The 16,103-nt window shown below is 44.3% G+C and overlaps 1 protein-coding gene across 1 annotated transcript in view; it reads left to right on the plus strand.

Moving 5' to 3' along the window:
* Positions 1–16,103, plus strand: part of CWF19L2 (CWF19 like cell cycle control factor 2) — a 2,067,169-nt gene that overhangs the window by 1,058,469 nt on the left and 992,597 nt on the right. Inside the window, exon 12 of the mRNA XM_069640682.1 lies at positions 13,286–13,423. Within this exon, the coding sequence (XP_069496783.1) occupies positions 13,286–13,423 (138 nt within the window). The remainder of the gene's footprint in view (positions 1–13,285; positions 13,424–16,103) is intronic.

Here is a 16,103-nt window from a genome sequence, read left to right on the forward strand (position 1 = left end):
TAGAGGTACTGGAACGTATAGGTATACGTACATTGGAATGCAGAGCGGAGGGGATGGCCTGTCGTAACAATGTGCGCATAGTGGGGCGTAGAAAAATTGCTGCTCCAAGAAGTGGGGGCAGGGAACCTGTCTCAGGGCTTTGCTGTGGAGAGGGCACACAGGGCTCCGACCAAGAGACCCCGACCATGAGCACCCCCAAGGCCAATAATTGCAAAGATTATGAAGTTCAAAGACCGGGAGAAGATCTTGACATTCTCAAGGGAGTGTGGGGTGATAACGAGGAATGGCGCAAGGATAACCATTTACCTGGACTACACAGCGTTGGTGCAAAAGCAATGAGCACAGTTTTGGCCGACCAAGGAACGCCTGTGAGCTGCGGCTTGTAAGAGGATTCAATTCAGCACTACAGCTAAGTTAACGCCTAGTCTAGAATACTGAATGAAAACCCTTATTGATATATCTTTATGTCCAGTTCATGCGTTCTGGATGACTACCCCTATATAACACCCCTCTCTTGGAATCCTCCTGACCCCACTGAGCCAAGAAGTAGTTCTGTTTTGCAAGTTAAAAGGTTTATTTGATAATTTAACAATAGATATATAGATCACACTTTATAATAAATTAATAATTGACTAGCACACTTAATCTGATATGATAAAGATTAACAACGGAGAATCTGGCACTAACACGCTTCTCTATAATCAATAAGGAGTTGACATGAAATGGATAATGTAGCACACTGGTAAATAGGAACAAAAGAAGAAGGTGGTACAAAATGCTTTATAGAGTTCAAATGGATGCAAGGTTGAATGAATGAAAAGCAGTATAGAAATACTCAATATGATTTCAACAAAACAATGTAATCACTTTTCTCTGGCAATCCCCTCCCCCCCCTTGATGCAAGGCAAGGAAATGGAAGGAAACACACAGTTCTCAGAAATGCAATCAAATGTGATTCAGTTCACCCCGGCAAGCTTAGACAACAGAAGTTTAAAAACACAGGCCCAAATTGCTTTGATATGTGCTGGCAATGAATTGAAAAGTATGCTAAAATACTTTTAATTCCCTTTCAGAGGTTCAGGGTGATTGGTATCTAGTTAATATTAGTCCAGGCTCACACTAGCAATGATGCAGGGATAGTTAGCAGGTTAAACGAATTTCTGGCAAATGGAAGGCAAGCAGCAGCAGTTTTTACATGTGAAGAAATGTGCAAATCGCGGTAAAATTCGCGGATGCGCCGAGCGCTATTACAGAGGAACTACAAGGACTATCTCTATCGTTTTGGGGTCCTAGGAAAGCCTAGGATCTCAGCTTCAAAATGAAAGTTACTGCAAGTCTCTAGCACAAACGGTTGCGGAGATATGAACGATTGAATAAAGGTCGTTTTTCAGATTTGAAATTTTAAACGCACACTTTTTCAGCTTTAAAAATGATGGCAGGATAACACAATTGCTAAGCTGCAGTTCTACTTAGGTTAAAATGGATTGAATTATATTATTTTAACTAAGAGATGGGTTCTACACAGTTTTACTATGTACTCACACTATATTCTTGAGTGAAATGGGCCTCGCCATGGATCTGGTCAGGTTTTAAACTCGCCTCTGGTCTCTGCACTTCACAGTGATCTGGGTCAGCTCTCTCTGGTTCTCTGGTCTGGGTCTCTAGTTCTGGATAGATTGAAGTCTCTAGTTTGGCTCTCTGGAGGTTTGATGGAGGTAAAGTATGGATTTTTCCGGCAGAGCGTCCCGCTGCAGATGGAATTGAAGGTCCCTATCTGTCCTGCCTGTCTGCTTTTATGTGTTTAGAATGTGGGTGTGTTCTAGCATCACTGACCCTACCTCTCTCTCAGCTTCTAATTGGTCAAACTTCCATTTATCATTTGATTGGGGAATGAACTGTGAGTCAGAGGGATGTCATTTTATGGCTTGCAGATAGGACACTCCTCTGTCAGATTGCACATATTCTATATTTGATAATAAAAGACATATTTCACAGTTACACAGTTGCTTGAAATTACATATACATGGTGTGGCTGAATTTAGCCATGTCTCTGTCCAAATCTGCTGTTTCTAAGAGCTTGCATTCAGAAATGGCACATAATTGACTTTTTAACTGATTTTTCAATTTCTGACATTGACCCAACTTTACATACATGTGCGCAGGGAGTAAGGACATGAACTGATGAAGTTTCAGACTTTTAACATGCACACATTTAGAGTAATATCCACTTTTCCGCTAACACCCCCCTGAACATACCACCGGTTCTAAAAACCTCTTAAACTGTGGGCAGAAAAATCACAAGAATTATGGTATCATTTATAAAATTTTCACATGTCCGCTCTATGAGTTATTCATCTTTTTAGAGTTATGTTCTGGCTCCAAAGGGGTGTGGTTTACCCTCAGCACAAGGTTGAATTTCTGGTTTTTACAGTTCTGCCAAGCCAGCTTGCTCTCACAGGCAGTGCTCCTCCCCTTTCCTCAGGAGGAAGCCACTTTTTACGACCATTTACGACTCCTGCCAATAAAACCTTTGCCTGAGCCAGGACAGGGCTTTGTTCACTTTCCTGCAGAGCACAGGTAATTCAATTATCAGATAGATGGCATATCCTTAGTGTGAGCAGCAAAAGGGCAGCTAGGCCTGGGAACACAGCTGTGACTCAAGTTTCACTCCTGATGGGGGTAGTTGCCAGGCAGAATTCAGTTCCTTAAGCCAGGTTTCAGATAAAATGTCACTTTTTGTTCCCCAGTTCCTGCATTCAAATAAAACTAAACATTTTTACATATGCAGCTAGAATGCTGATTCTAAGTGCAAAACTATGGCATTTCAACAGTTACAAAGGCATGTGACACCAACATAGGTCACTCATTTAATCTAAACATTTTCGATTTTAGTGTCTTTAATCCAGTGCAACTTAAACTGCTGCAATCCACAGCTCAGCCAGTCTTGTTATAAACCTTCAAGTCACTTCAGAATATCACTTTACATTGTATCCACCTCTCAGTAAGTCTTTCTTTGGCATGTTTTGGGTTCATTTATTCAGTTTTCTACAAAAAAAGTAAAATCTGGTGTTGTTTTAAATTGCCGGCTTTTGGATAGTGGTGAGTACTGGTACTGCACCCATTTTTGGGATTGAAGAATGAATTCCCCACAATTCTAGGTTGCATTTGGCAATCAGCATTGCCATTCCCAATGGTTTCAGACTACTGTGCGGGTAGTCCAATGGTGGTTTTAGGCAGTGTCCTTCTGTGCCCATAACATCGGCAAAAATGGGTGGCAGCCTATTCTTTCTGCATTTCCCTGTGCATTTTCTGGGAAGCTCTGGCCATCATGATGTTTTCCATGTCAGTACTGCACAGTTTTGAGGTAGGGCTCGGATGCATGGGTAAATACATCCCACAGGGTATGATATTCATGTTACTATACCCTGCCAAAATAAAGGTGCTGCACAATGAGAGGTCACACATCTTTGCCCAGGAGTGGATGGACCAGCAAGGGATCCCACAACCAGGAGGGGGAAACGAGAGGAACAGACACGCACCGCTGTGAAGCACGGAGGGAGGAGTGGGGGGAACAGGACATCTTACAGAGACATGGATAGGCAGTTAAACAGACAAGAGTCTATGCAACTTTTGTGCATGCCGGCGATAGTCAAAGAAACCCCACAAAGCAATGGAGCTAGAGAACTCGGGGAGTGCCCCCATGAAACAAGAAGAAGCAGAATAAACAGACGCGTTTAAGCACAGAGACCCGAACCAGCAGTCAGAAATGCGGGAGCCCGCAGTTCCTGAGAACAGGCAGCCAAGACCCATAGATGGGACCCCACGGAACGACAGGACTTGTGATGCCAGTTTCAAGGCACCATGCCGCAACGAGTGCACCCATGAAACGGAGGGTGGCACCTGGAAATCGGCCGAGCCCGAGCAGAGGGAGGGTGGCTGGGCGTTTGTTTATAGTTATAGTAGTTGTGTGGTTAGGTTTGTTAGGTGAAGGCAGGAGTGGAGGAAGAAGCATCAAGCGACGAGGACACGGCGGAGGCCGAAAGGAAGAGAGCTACGTCCGAACATAGAGATCCAGCGAAGTACACCAGGGATGAGGGCCTGCCAAAAACAGGAACAGGGGGAGACCAAAAGGGCCCAGAGGAGCCAATACCACCCCTATGAACGGGGAAGAGGATGGGCGAGCCCGGAGGCACCAAACACCAGACAAACAACACATGGGCCCATGGGAATGAGCGGGCCGCTGGACTTAACATATAAATGGGACATGAAGCATTGAATGTATTCACGTGGAACGTCAGGGGACTAATTGCCTACGTCAAGAGGCTGAAAGGCTATGTCTGGCTGAATAAGGCAAAGGTCCATATTGCAATGCTGCAGGAGACACCCTTGATGGTCGAGAAACAGATTAAGGTAGCTAAGAAATGGCGAGGCCAGTTGTATAGCTTAACCTACTCTAATTACGCCAGGGGGGTGTTGACGTGGATTGCTCCGGGGACCCCGTTCCAGCTCATAAAACAGGAAAGTGATGTGGAAGGCAGAGTGCTGTTCGTTCATGGAATGCTGGAGAATCGAGAGGTGTGCCTAGTGAATACATACGCCCCCCCAACCGAGAAGCGTCGATCATCTGGGCGGGTGACTTCAACTGTACATTGGACCCTCGACTGGATAGATCAGATACTAAGCACAAGAAGCCAGCGCCGCCGGCCAGAGTACTACGGAAGATACTGGACCAACTCAAGCTGGAAGACATCTGGAGGAAGGTACATGTAGGCGCAAGAGGGTACACACATTATAGCGCCCCACATGGGAAATTCACACACACAGACTATCTGGTCACAGCCAAAGAGACACTGGGGGAATTCACTGGGGCACACATTCACGCACAAACACTTTCCAACCATGTCCCGCTAGTTGCGGCATGGGCGCACACACATGGGAGAGCTTGCATACACACATGGCGAATGAGGGCGGAGGCATTGACAGATGGGGACTTCCAGGAGCATATCCAGGGCACAATAGACTACTTTCACCATAATACGGGGAGTGTGGATAGCACTGGAACGATCTGGGAAGCCCTCAAGTTGGTTGTTAGGGGTGCAGCCATAGGGAAGACTGGAGGACTCAGGGGAAGCATTCTGGCAGAACTGGATGGAATAGAAAGGGAGGTTGAAAAGGCTGAAGCACGAGCGGGCAAGGTGGAGGTCGACCTGGGGGATCTCACCACACTGAGGCTAAAGTGTATAGCACTCTGGGAGAGGCTGGGGAAGCTGGATTATGGGAGGTATATACAGAGGCTGCATGCGGAGGGGGACAAGCCCAGTAGGCTCCTAGCCTGGCTAACTAAACAGGAGGGTAAGCGGGAGCCAATAACTGTGATCAAAGACAGCAGGGGGAGGAGTTCAGGACCCAGGAAGGCATTAACAAGGTCTTCTCGAGATTTTACAAGAAGCTGTACTCCCGAGTCCAGGAGGCTAAGGAGGGAGATATAGCTGAGGCTCTGGCAGAGATCAACCTTCCCCAACTAACATTGGAGCAAACTCAAATGTTAGATGCACCCCTCACAGTGGAGGAGCTATCGGCTGTCATGGCTGACCCCCCGACAGGCAAATCCCTGGGACCGGATGGGTTACCCAGCGAATTCTACAAGCAATACATGGATGGCCTGGCCCTGAACTGTTAGAAACACTGGAGGAGGCATATGAGAGGAGACGGCTCCCCATGAGTATGTCGGAATCCATAATAGTAACCATATTAAAGCCAGGGAAACCATCCCATAAGTGTGGTTCCTACAAGCCAATCTCCCTGATAAACCAAGATTCTACAATTCTGGCAGCTGACTTAAAAGGGTTATGCCCACGCAGGTACACACAGATCAAACAGGATATGCACCGGGGAGGAACACAACGTGGAACCTTCGCAGACTCCACCATGTAATAGCACGAATCAGAGGGGGGAATGCGTAGTGGCTTCACTGGACGCTATAAAGGCGTTTGACTTGGTGAACTGGGACTGGCTCTTGGAAGTGCTTGCCCACTTTGAGATAGGTGAGAGGGTTCCTACGTTGGGTCAGGCTCCTATACAAGGATCTAAGGGCTAGGGTGAAGATGGGGAGGCACATCACAGAGGAATGCTGCATTGCACGGGGCACGAAGCAGGGATGGCTGCTCTCCCTGATGTTATATATCCTGGCCTTGGAACCATTTGCTGCTTTCCTCAGGACCGAGTACAGGGACACAGGGCGGGAAGTGCACCAAATATCTATTGATACTGATGACATGCTCCTCTATGTCCAAAACTCACAGACGCATATGCCGGACCTGCTTGAAGCCCTGGGGGCGTTCGGCAGACTCTCAGGGATCACGGTCAATAAGGGCAGATCCTCGCTGTTCCCTCTGGTGGACCTGAGAGCAGCGACCCCAACCCAGTTACCGGACCTAGGCCTCACGTGGTCGCCACTCCCCTTTAGATACTTGGGAGTGCACATATATCATTACACCAAAGAGAGACACAAGGCTAACACTCAGGCGGCCCTAGACAAAATGGGGAAGGCCATGCAGTTCTGGAGGACGCTGCCATTGGGGATTATAGGGAGAGTGGCTCTGTTGAAAATGACGGTGCTACCCCGGCTTCTGTATTACTTCACTAACATACTTTATAACATACCTGGGTCGTTCTTTACACTATTACACACAGGATAACACTGAGTACGCTACAAAGGGACTATGCGTGGGGGGCATTAAGCTCCCAGACTTTGAACGATATTACCTGGCAGGTCAACTTCAATTTGTGGTACAGTGGATGGGCTAAGAAACTTCCATGGACTCAGTACTTTCTCAGCGGCGCTGTAGCAATACTATCTAAGGGAGCTCCATTGGATAGAGACAACCTCGGCCAAAACACTCCCCAATATGGTCAAGCTGGGCCTGGCCCTATGGAAAAGGGCATGGAAAATTCAAGGAGTGAGCGACGCCTGCTCTAGGCAGATTCCCCCTGGCGGGAATGGTCGATGCCCGCATTGCCAACTTGACAACGTATAGAACACAGTGGGAAGATAAGGGGGTGGCCCAAATAGGGGACTTGTGGAGAGATGGTCACTGGGTGGACTTTCAAACCCTGGTAGAAGAGCAGGGCATAGATAATGCCCAATTTATATTGTTCAATTACATGGTCCGAACGATCAGGAACAGATGGGGAGACCTTACCGGAGGCGGATGAAGCAGGAGGGGCCTTGAATGCATGGTATGACATCTCGGCGGGGGACACACAGTATCCAGACTTTACGAGCTGCAGGGCGTTAACAACATGAGAGAACTACCACTGCGGGCTAAATGGGAGGAAGAGCTCCAGCAACCCCTTATGGATGACGAATGGCCTCCGATATGCAAAGGAAGTCTCCAGGAATGCAAGGTTCAGACAGATGCAGCTTTATCTCATACACAGAGCATACCTAACGCCCAAAAGAATGTTGAACATGGGGGGTAGATAGACCCGAAGCTGTCCGCGCTGCAGGCAGATATGCTGTACATGTTCTGATCATGCCCGAGGATAACTCAAGGAGAAAGCATCGAAGGGGGGATCCAAATGCAGGCATGGTCGCCGCGGTCTTACCTGTTGGGCATTTTCCCGACAGGGGGTAGACAGAAAACACACTTGGCGAAAATGAAAGACTTGATGACGATACTGGTGAAACGCTGAATAGCAATGGCGTGGAATACAAGCATGGGACCGTCCATAGAGGTGTGGTGGGCTGACCTGCAAAAATGTGTGATGGCTAAAACATCTGTATGGACAAGGGCACTGCATAGGAGAGAAGGTGACGGCGGAGCGAAGGTATTAGCATGGAACATTCTGGTACAGGACCTTTTTGGGAGTGAAGAAGCTGACAGCACTGGCAAACCTAGGGGCACAGAGGACTGCCCAGACAGAGAACATTTTGCAAACCGAAGAGGGAGCGATCAAGGGGGGGTGGCCGGGACCAACTGAACCCTGGTATAACACATAACAGTAGTGAAGGAACATTACGGACGGAGGGGAAGAAGACTGCGCTGTGACCCGAACATATGAGAATAGATTGCAAACTCCAACTTGAATGTGCCAATAGAGGAGTGATGTGTGTGGTTGTTTAAAGTTTTTATATGTTACGTTTTGTGTTGAAAATGCATATAAAAAGGTTTTAAAAAAGAAATATATATATATGTCAGCAGACATTTATGGGGCTTGGAGCCACTTATATAGGAAGACAAAAAGTCCCACCTTAGACTACTGATAGATGCAGCACCTTAAACCTGTCATTGTGCTTCTGCAACCTGTCGTTTTGCTCCTGCAGTGGTTTATCTGCAGCAGGAAGAATTCTGACTCGGCCCTTGCCCCGCCCCAAGTAGTATTGTCGCTTTGAATGCACTCTGGTGCGTCACATTCAGAAGTCTAGCACGTCAGACCATTAACTGTTTGGCCTGAAACAGACATTGCGCAACTGTCAGCCATTGTTCACTTTCTTCCAGGAATTAAATACTTTACAATTGTATCATGCTTAATGAAACCTATCAACGTTCTTTGTTGTCTGCCTATGCAACTTTAGGCAGAGTTTACCATGCATAAGGTGTCTGCATGGTCACATTGAAGGTTAAGACCATGACTTGCAGGCCCTTAGGATCTGCCTGCCACTCCCATAAACAAGCCCACCCCTGAATGCGCATTCACTGTGACCAAATATTGGTAAATGCACTTTAACACCTACTCCATCTCCACTGTCTCTCCCCCCTTAGCATTTTGATGCCATCTCTGGGTTATCTTAAGTGCTACATCTGCAAACTAAGGTTGATGCTGCCCACTTTTTTGCTCCTCTTATCCTGTCTCCCAGTTTCCATATTCCTTTTCTATTATCCTCATCCGCGACAGCCCTTTGGAGTAAACCATTTTTCATAAAGCTTCCAGTTTATTTTCCTCACTATTAGCATGCAGGTGTTATATGTTAGGGTTTTGTTTAATTGTACTACTTTTTAAACCTTTCATATGGACAAATGGCCCTTGCATTGCACCTTTTGCACCAACTTTCCTTCTGGAGGAACAACCACCCTAGAACTTCCTTAAAAGGGTTGGGATTTCTCTGTTCACTTGCATGGTTCAACATTGGGACCACTTTGAAAACTATTTCAGGGTACCCTGTCCACCCCTCTTAACGAATCGAGTGTTCATGAAAATCATATCTTGCCATTGGTAACAAATGACTGGGAAAGCGTCTTTGACTAATCTTTTCACCATTTTTGAACACATAAAGCAAAGGCTATAGAGAACAAGATATCATGTAATGGATTACGGCGAATGTGGTAGCTGCGACAAATATAACAGAGGAACAAGACACGCATTCTTGATAGTATTTAAAATATTCTTCTTGAAAGTAAATTATTTTATTTATTTTAGTTCACAAATATTATATACCTTCTTCTTGGAAGCTATTTGTTTATTTGCTCACATTCAGCTTATAAGAAAGAATGCAGATTCTCTGCCAAATCTTGAAGTCTCCCTCACGAGAAAATGGTATCCCTTATGTGATGCTAGCCACCTTGTTTCAGATTAATTATACGCCACTGCATTGGCCTCCGTTGTAGGAGAGAATATTGTACAGAATCATATGTTGTGTTCCCTCATGTTTGTTGCAGGTTTCCACTGGATCGCTAAGGAACATCTCCCAGGGTGAACACTCAAATCCTGCAATAGTTAAATCCTTGTCCTGGGTCCAAACTTGGAATAAGCAATATTGTTTTGTGATATTGGGCCTCATTACAAGTGTGCCGGTCCGCTATTAACGGTGCCGGAAGCCTACCGGCACTGTTGTTACCGGACCGGCACACTGAGGTCAGGCCTGGTGGGCGGGGCAGCACCCGCCCGCAGACTGACGGAAGTACCGGCACTGTTGCGCACAATGCCGTCGCTTCCGTCCTCCCCATTCCCATTGAGCCCTATGGGACTCAAATTGGAATGGGGAGTTACAATTGCCGCCGCCTGACTTACCGGACCGCCGGGGCTGCAATGCCCCGGTTATTCCGGAAAGTCAGGTGGCGGTAATTCATTAAGGGTCCGGCGACTACCTGCCGGTTTTACTGGCATGGTTAGTGCTGGACTCGTAATATTGTCTCTTACACCCTTTCTGCTTTAAGCAGTAAACTGATATATACGTGCTTTTCTTGCCTTGCATTCTGTGGTTGCTTGGGTGTGCGAAGAGAGAGGTCTGTGAACTGTTTGGGCAATTGACTTTTTGAAAGAACTAGGTAAATGTGGAAACTCGGAGAACAGAGCTATGCCATTGTCAACTGGAAAATGCTGTGCTATGGAAACAAAATATAACCAGAGAGAAGGAGAGGTCACAAATACACAGGAAACGGGTTATTTCAAAGCAAAATGCATCTTTATTTGTTGCATTGCAAAATGTCACTAATCACTGCAAGCAGCACTCTTAGAGCATGAGTGCATTACCCCAACCCAGCCAGCCTCCAAGAATAAAACTGTGGCTGTCTCCTTTCTCTCTCAACCAGCTATTGAAACAGCCCCTCTAGTTCGCTGAACCTAACCTCTAACATTCAGCCAGCTGAACCCACTCAGCTGTACCCAACCCCTCTCTCTAAAATCTACTGAACAGAGCCGCAGGTTATACAGAATAATGACTGATTCAATGTGCATTGGTGTGTGTAGAAAGCATTCCATTTCAAACTGCGTACATACTATGTACATACTATATTATATACGTACTATGGCTACGGGTGCACATTTCATAATTTCAGCATAGCAAGCGTAATAGTACTGTACTAGTTCAGTGACATGTCTCTACATTATAAGAACAGAACAGCATATACTGTCTTTTCGCACAGCGAATTAGTCTTATTTGCAGAAACCAAAACAAGCATTCCTTCAGCGACCAGCAAAGTTATCTCTAATAGTCTGCCAAGAATCACTTTTGTTATGAAAACATCTACACTGTGTGTTCGACATTTCTCTCTGCGCACAGCTAAAACTAATTGTATGGACAAGACACAAAGCAGACCATATTTAGCGCCTAGAAACACACTACAATGTGTTATACATGACAAGTGTACATAATTCTTCATGGCTCGCAGCAAATATTGAACCATGATAGCTTAGAACGAAACTATAGTGCTTAAACATAGCCTATACTAAATGGATTCAAAATATGAATGCATGTATGAACGGATTAATAAATGGATTATCTCATGCCAAACATATCATAGATCTATGCAGGTTCACACCATTGCCACTGATATTGGGTTGTTGCTTTTAGTGTCCTACATCTTGTTTTTGATTTGTACACAATGCACATTTGTGCAAATGTTAAATAGCTAGCTAATCAAATAAGCATTTAGATATTGTTCATATTTATTAAATAAATAAGTTAGTATTTTATTATTTTTTAGTCTGGCTTTAGTAAAAAAACAAAAAGAAGTGACTGACGCGATTTAAAAAGAAAATACTGTGGGAACATGAATTATTGTTTATAGCAAACCCATTCAGTAAATGTGCTGCATACAACTAAGACTTGTCTTGTCACATGTTATATACTTATTAACAACGTGGTCTGCCGTGCATCTGCAATAAAACACGGTGGATATGGATCAATCATCATATGTGGCTGATGGCTTTTTTGTTCTGTTTTTTTTGAGTATACAGCTATGTATTCTTTAATCGGGGTTGGCAAACGAAGATCCATCATCACCATTGTAAAGTGAAACTTGATTCACGCCATAGGATTTAGTATAAATATAGTCTACAAGTGTTTCTGGTCATAGCTTTTCGCCAGGACTGTTAATGTGGTGAAGCTTAACTAGCATTCTTTTTTTTGCTGAGTAAGTTTAGTGAATCAGCATGATGGTCCCAGGGATGCTCATGTCCCAGTGCTGCCAATGTGCAATATATCCAGAAACCATGGCACTCTGGCAGAGATGGGGCCATATCAGGCAATGTACGTTATGTTATTAGTCTTAGTGGTCTTAAAGTGCCAAGCATTATCTGTGTACAGGGCAATTGGTTCTCCGCCCATGGTGACTGTTGGATGAAAAGGTAAGGGGGCAAGGACAGTGGTAAAGGGAAAGAGTGGAAAATGTCAGTAAGTCAAACATGTACAGACTTAACTTACAAGTAGGGAAATGCAATCGTATGAGTGAGTGATAGTGACTGTTGGGATGCACGTATATGCACTTAGGCTTTAATTTTTAATTTTGTTTTATTGTGGAGTGCTCATGTTTCAAGAGAGCCTCTATGATGATCATCCTTCAAGAAACCCACATTTTAGTCTGGATTTCGCCACCATACCCATTATTATCAATCTATTATTGCCATCCAGAAACGCATTTGAAAGGTGGATAGTGCAGAATGCATTCCTACGAATTGTTTCTTTTCTTCTCTGTTAGTCTAAGTTCTGAGAACTGGGGCTTATCAAGCGTCTACATGCTTGAAGCTTTGGGGCAGAAAATCATTGTAGAAGTTGTGAATGAAGAAGCGATTTCTCCATGGGCTGTTACTCTGTTCTTCTAGGAGACATCGAAGTGATTGTCCGAGATGAGATCCGCTCTCAGTCTGCTAGATGGAAGACGAACACCACCCCTTTTATCATCCAGGGCATGCACCTAGAGCTAATGGTATTTGATAGAATCACCATCTTCCTGGCCATTTTTATTTTCCCCTCCTATGATCGCACTGCTATGGGAGTGGGTTCAGGCAGTGCATAGCTGCATGTGGTGTTTGGAAAAAGCAATGGGCTTGTTATCTCGGTGTATGGATTATGCCCAAACGCCAGCGTTGCAGTTCTGTGTTGGAACTACACTCATCTAAGTGCAGCACGCAGCTGTGATTCCTAGGGAACCCTCCCTTCTATGTTGCATGGAAGATCAAGACATTGAGGCGCCGGCTGTTACTGCACAGCTTCTTCACCCTAAAATGTTGTCCACCGGTTCCTGTATTCCTGCTGCTTCTAAATCCTATCACAATAGCTGTCCTTAACAATTTAACTGTTCTCAATTTACAGACATTGGAAGGATGAATAGCTTGTGCTTGCAAAGTACAGTTAGGCCTCATGTCAGAGGCGAGCTCTTACCTCATGAACCATTTTATAACTAGTGGAATGCTAATAAAATGTGGTACAGTGCTGCCAGATAAAGCCAAACAGGTGGCAAATATTAGATGTGAAAGGCTGGAACTGTTAATCTGAAGATACTCTTTCCTGAAATATGTAAATCCCTCACGGCCCCTGTATGATATGACTGTGCTTTATTTCTAGGCCGAAACTCATGAGGGCAAAGAGAGAGTCCGATACTTTAAGGATGATGACAATCAAAGTCTCCAGGATTTGGTCAGAAAAGAAAAGATGGGCACAGCAGAGGATCAAAACAAGCTCTTCATGCGGATGGCGTCAAAGGTAAAACGGGCAAGAGGATTGTGGTTTCAATTTGTTTTATATGCACTTCCTCACACCATCAGCCAACAAACTGGGCATCTCGGTATTTTTGTCTGAAAAATGCTCAGTATACATACCAATACAAATGTGCACACATCTGTGGAACTTTATTTAATTCTTAATGTATTCTGTAACATTTTACATTCATAGACCACAATCCTTTGTGAACAGAACATAGGTGATCTACATATTTTTACTTCGTGCAATTGTAATAGCTCACAAAATGTATTTATTGCACGACATATTTTGGTCAGAATATATTGTTACTAAAGTTGAACGATGAACAATTATCATCCATTGAAACCATTTCAAAATAAGACTGCACATTAGAATGTTTCGTTTTGTACATACGTGCTAAGAACTTAAGTCTGCGTTTTGTCTTCTTGTATAACCCATTTTGGAGAAGTATTTTGGGGATTTTTTAGTTTTGGGCAACCGACTTAAATGTGATTGGAATGATTGACTGGATTAACTACCGCAGTCCTTTATGCGTACTTCTGTTTCCACATCCGAGACTTTTAGAGTACTTCTGTTGCCTATGAGGCACCCACGAGCAGTTTGAACTTGGAACTGGGTAACACTTTTTTGAACAGGGACAGGTTTATACAGTTATTCTGGATTCAGTGCTCCCTTCCCTTGCGTCACTTAAGCAGAGTATGCTGTGGAACTTGTCCATTGCAGCTTGCAGAACTTGTCAATTGCAGCTTGCACGCTGTTACTTTACTTCGATTTTGCTGCCGTTGTTCCAGTCATCCCGACTCTGCCAGTGGTTATTGCTGGTAAGGTGGTATCCAGCAGTACCCAAGTGTGACTGAACCCTGCGTACATGCCCCCTGCCACTTTTTTTGTTTGGGCTATTAGGTTGTGACACCTATGAGCTGAAACTACTGCATTAGAATACATATATGGAGGAATGACAGATGAAGAAGGGGGATACACAGCTTGTAGGTGTTTGGTTATGTGCCCACCCATTGACTGCCCCAGGCCATGCGAATTCCCGCCCAAAACATCTCCTTGTGGGAACTGCTTGAGCTTGCTTTAATTAAGCCTTACCATCAAACTTTGCACTCGAAGTGCCTGCCAGTATTTTTTCAAAGCAGTCTTCTGAGCGTTAATGACTTCATTCGAGTTGTAAACCTGCTATTGGTGTAATAAAAATGTCTTACCGGGACTGCGTTCATCCACTCTGTAAGAACTGTGCGTCCTTCACTGAAGTTTTATTAAAAAAAGCATTGACAAATCCAACAGTTTTGGTGTGTGTACAAGTAGTTAGGCATTTGCCAGTCACTTCTATTAGATGCTTAGGTACGCACGCCATTTTGCACCTGCTACCATCAATGGCCAGTTAATAACTACTCCGGCTTTGCCTGGCAAGTTCCTCTCCCATGTCTACACGAATGCCCAAACTGTTGGCATTGCCAATGCTTGTTTCCATTGCGTTTTAGCAGAGATGACTGTCGTCATACCTTAGCGATGACAAACCAAGGTAAATAAACAGGCCAGACAGGCTGTGTATCAAAGTTTTGAAGGCTGAAGGCTTGGTACATTTAATTTAGAATTAGTTTGCAGGCGATCCAGCCATAACCTGAATTGATAATTAAATCTTCAGGGTATTTAAAATACAGCTCCTGGGAAGCTAACCGATGACCAAGCGCCTCCCCACCTGTGCCCCAATTCTCCTTCCTGTATTTGAAAACAAGCATTGCTACCACCTGCCCCCCTTTGCCCCTCTTGCATGTTTAACAAGAACAGGTAATTTCCCACCTCTTGAGAGATGCACGCCAGCCGGCAAACATTTCCCCACATTGCATAGGTTAATAAAGTTGTCTGTTGAATCCAAGGACCTGACTTTTGGTGTATCTTTCCAATTCCATGTTCAAACGATGCCTGGAGAGTTATATTGCCATGTATGACCTTGCCCCTTTCCACTTTTTCCTGAGTGTGATCTCCGACCAAATTGCTGCCGACTTATCAAGGTGGCCAGAGCCATAGGCCTCTACCGAGTTGTTTTATTTTTTAATTTTTTTATTGTTGCATTATTAGTTTACATAAAACCTTATACAACGTTTCGCACACGATACAAATATACAATTCATTTTATAAGACAGCATGTACAAATATAAAATGAGAAAAATGCAAAAATACCATACAAAGACACATTTCATCAAAATCACAAACATTATCATAAAATCTTCATAAAACATCTCTCCCAGCCCTTAATTAATATTGTGGTTGTTTTCCTTTTCCTTTACCCTTTTCTTTCCATTCCTGTTATTCCACAGTAGAGACCTTGCATATTAAGTTCCCTTTTCCAATTCCTCCATTATGTTTTGGAGCAATAAATTTAAAGCAAAAATTAAACAAAAATGTACACCCCACATACAGCGGCTCCAAAACAAATGGATAGACATTTCAAGATCCCTATTAAATCTATCTTTAAAATAGAGTGCTCGTTTAGACTCAAAATGGGAACAAGTTAAGACAAGGTGCTTAAGGGTTTCTAGCGTGTCAGTTTCTCCACAGAAACGACATGTGAAGCTGATTTGCTCATGATTAAGCACCTCTTCTTTATGTCCCCAGTGCTGAATCCTTTCTAGAGTAGGCATCTGATTTAGTCTAAAACACATAAATATTAATCTCG

Source organism: Ambystoma mexicanum, chromosome 7q, assembly GCF_040938575.1.
Source record: "Ambystoma mexicanum isolate Mex_15411 chromosome 7q, UKY_AmexF1_1, whole genome shotgun sequence".
Classification (NCBI taxonomy): Eukaryota; Metazoa; Chordata; class Amphibia; order Caudata; family Ambystomatidae; genus Ambystoma; species Ambystoma mexicanum.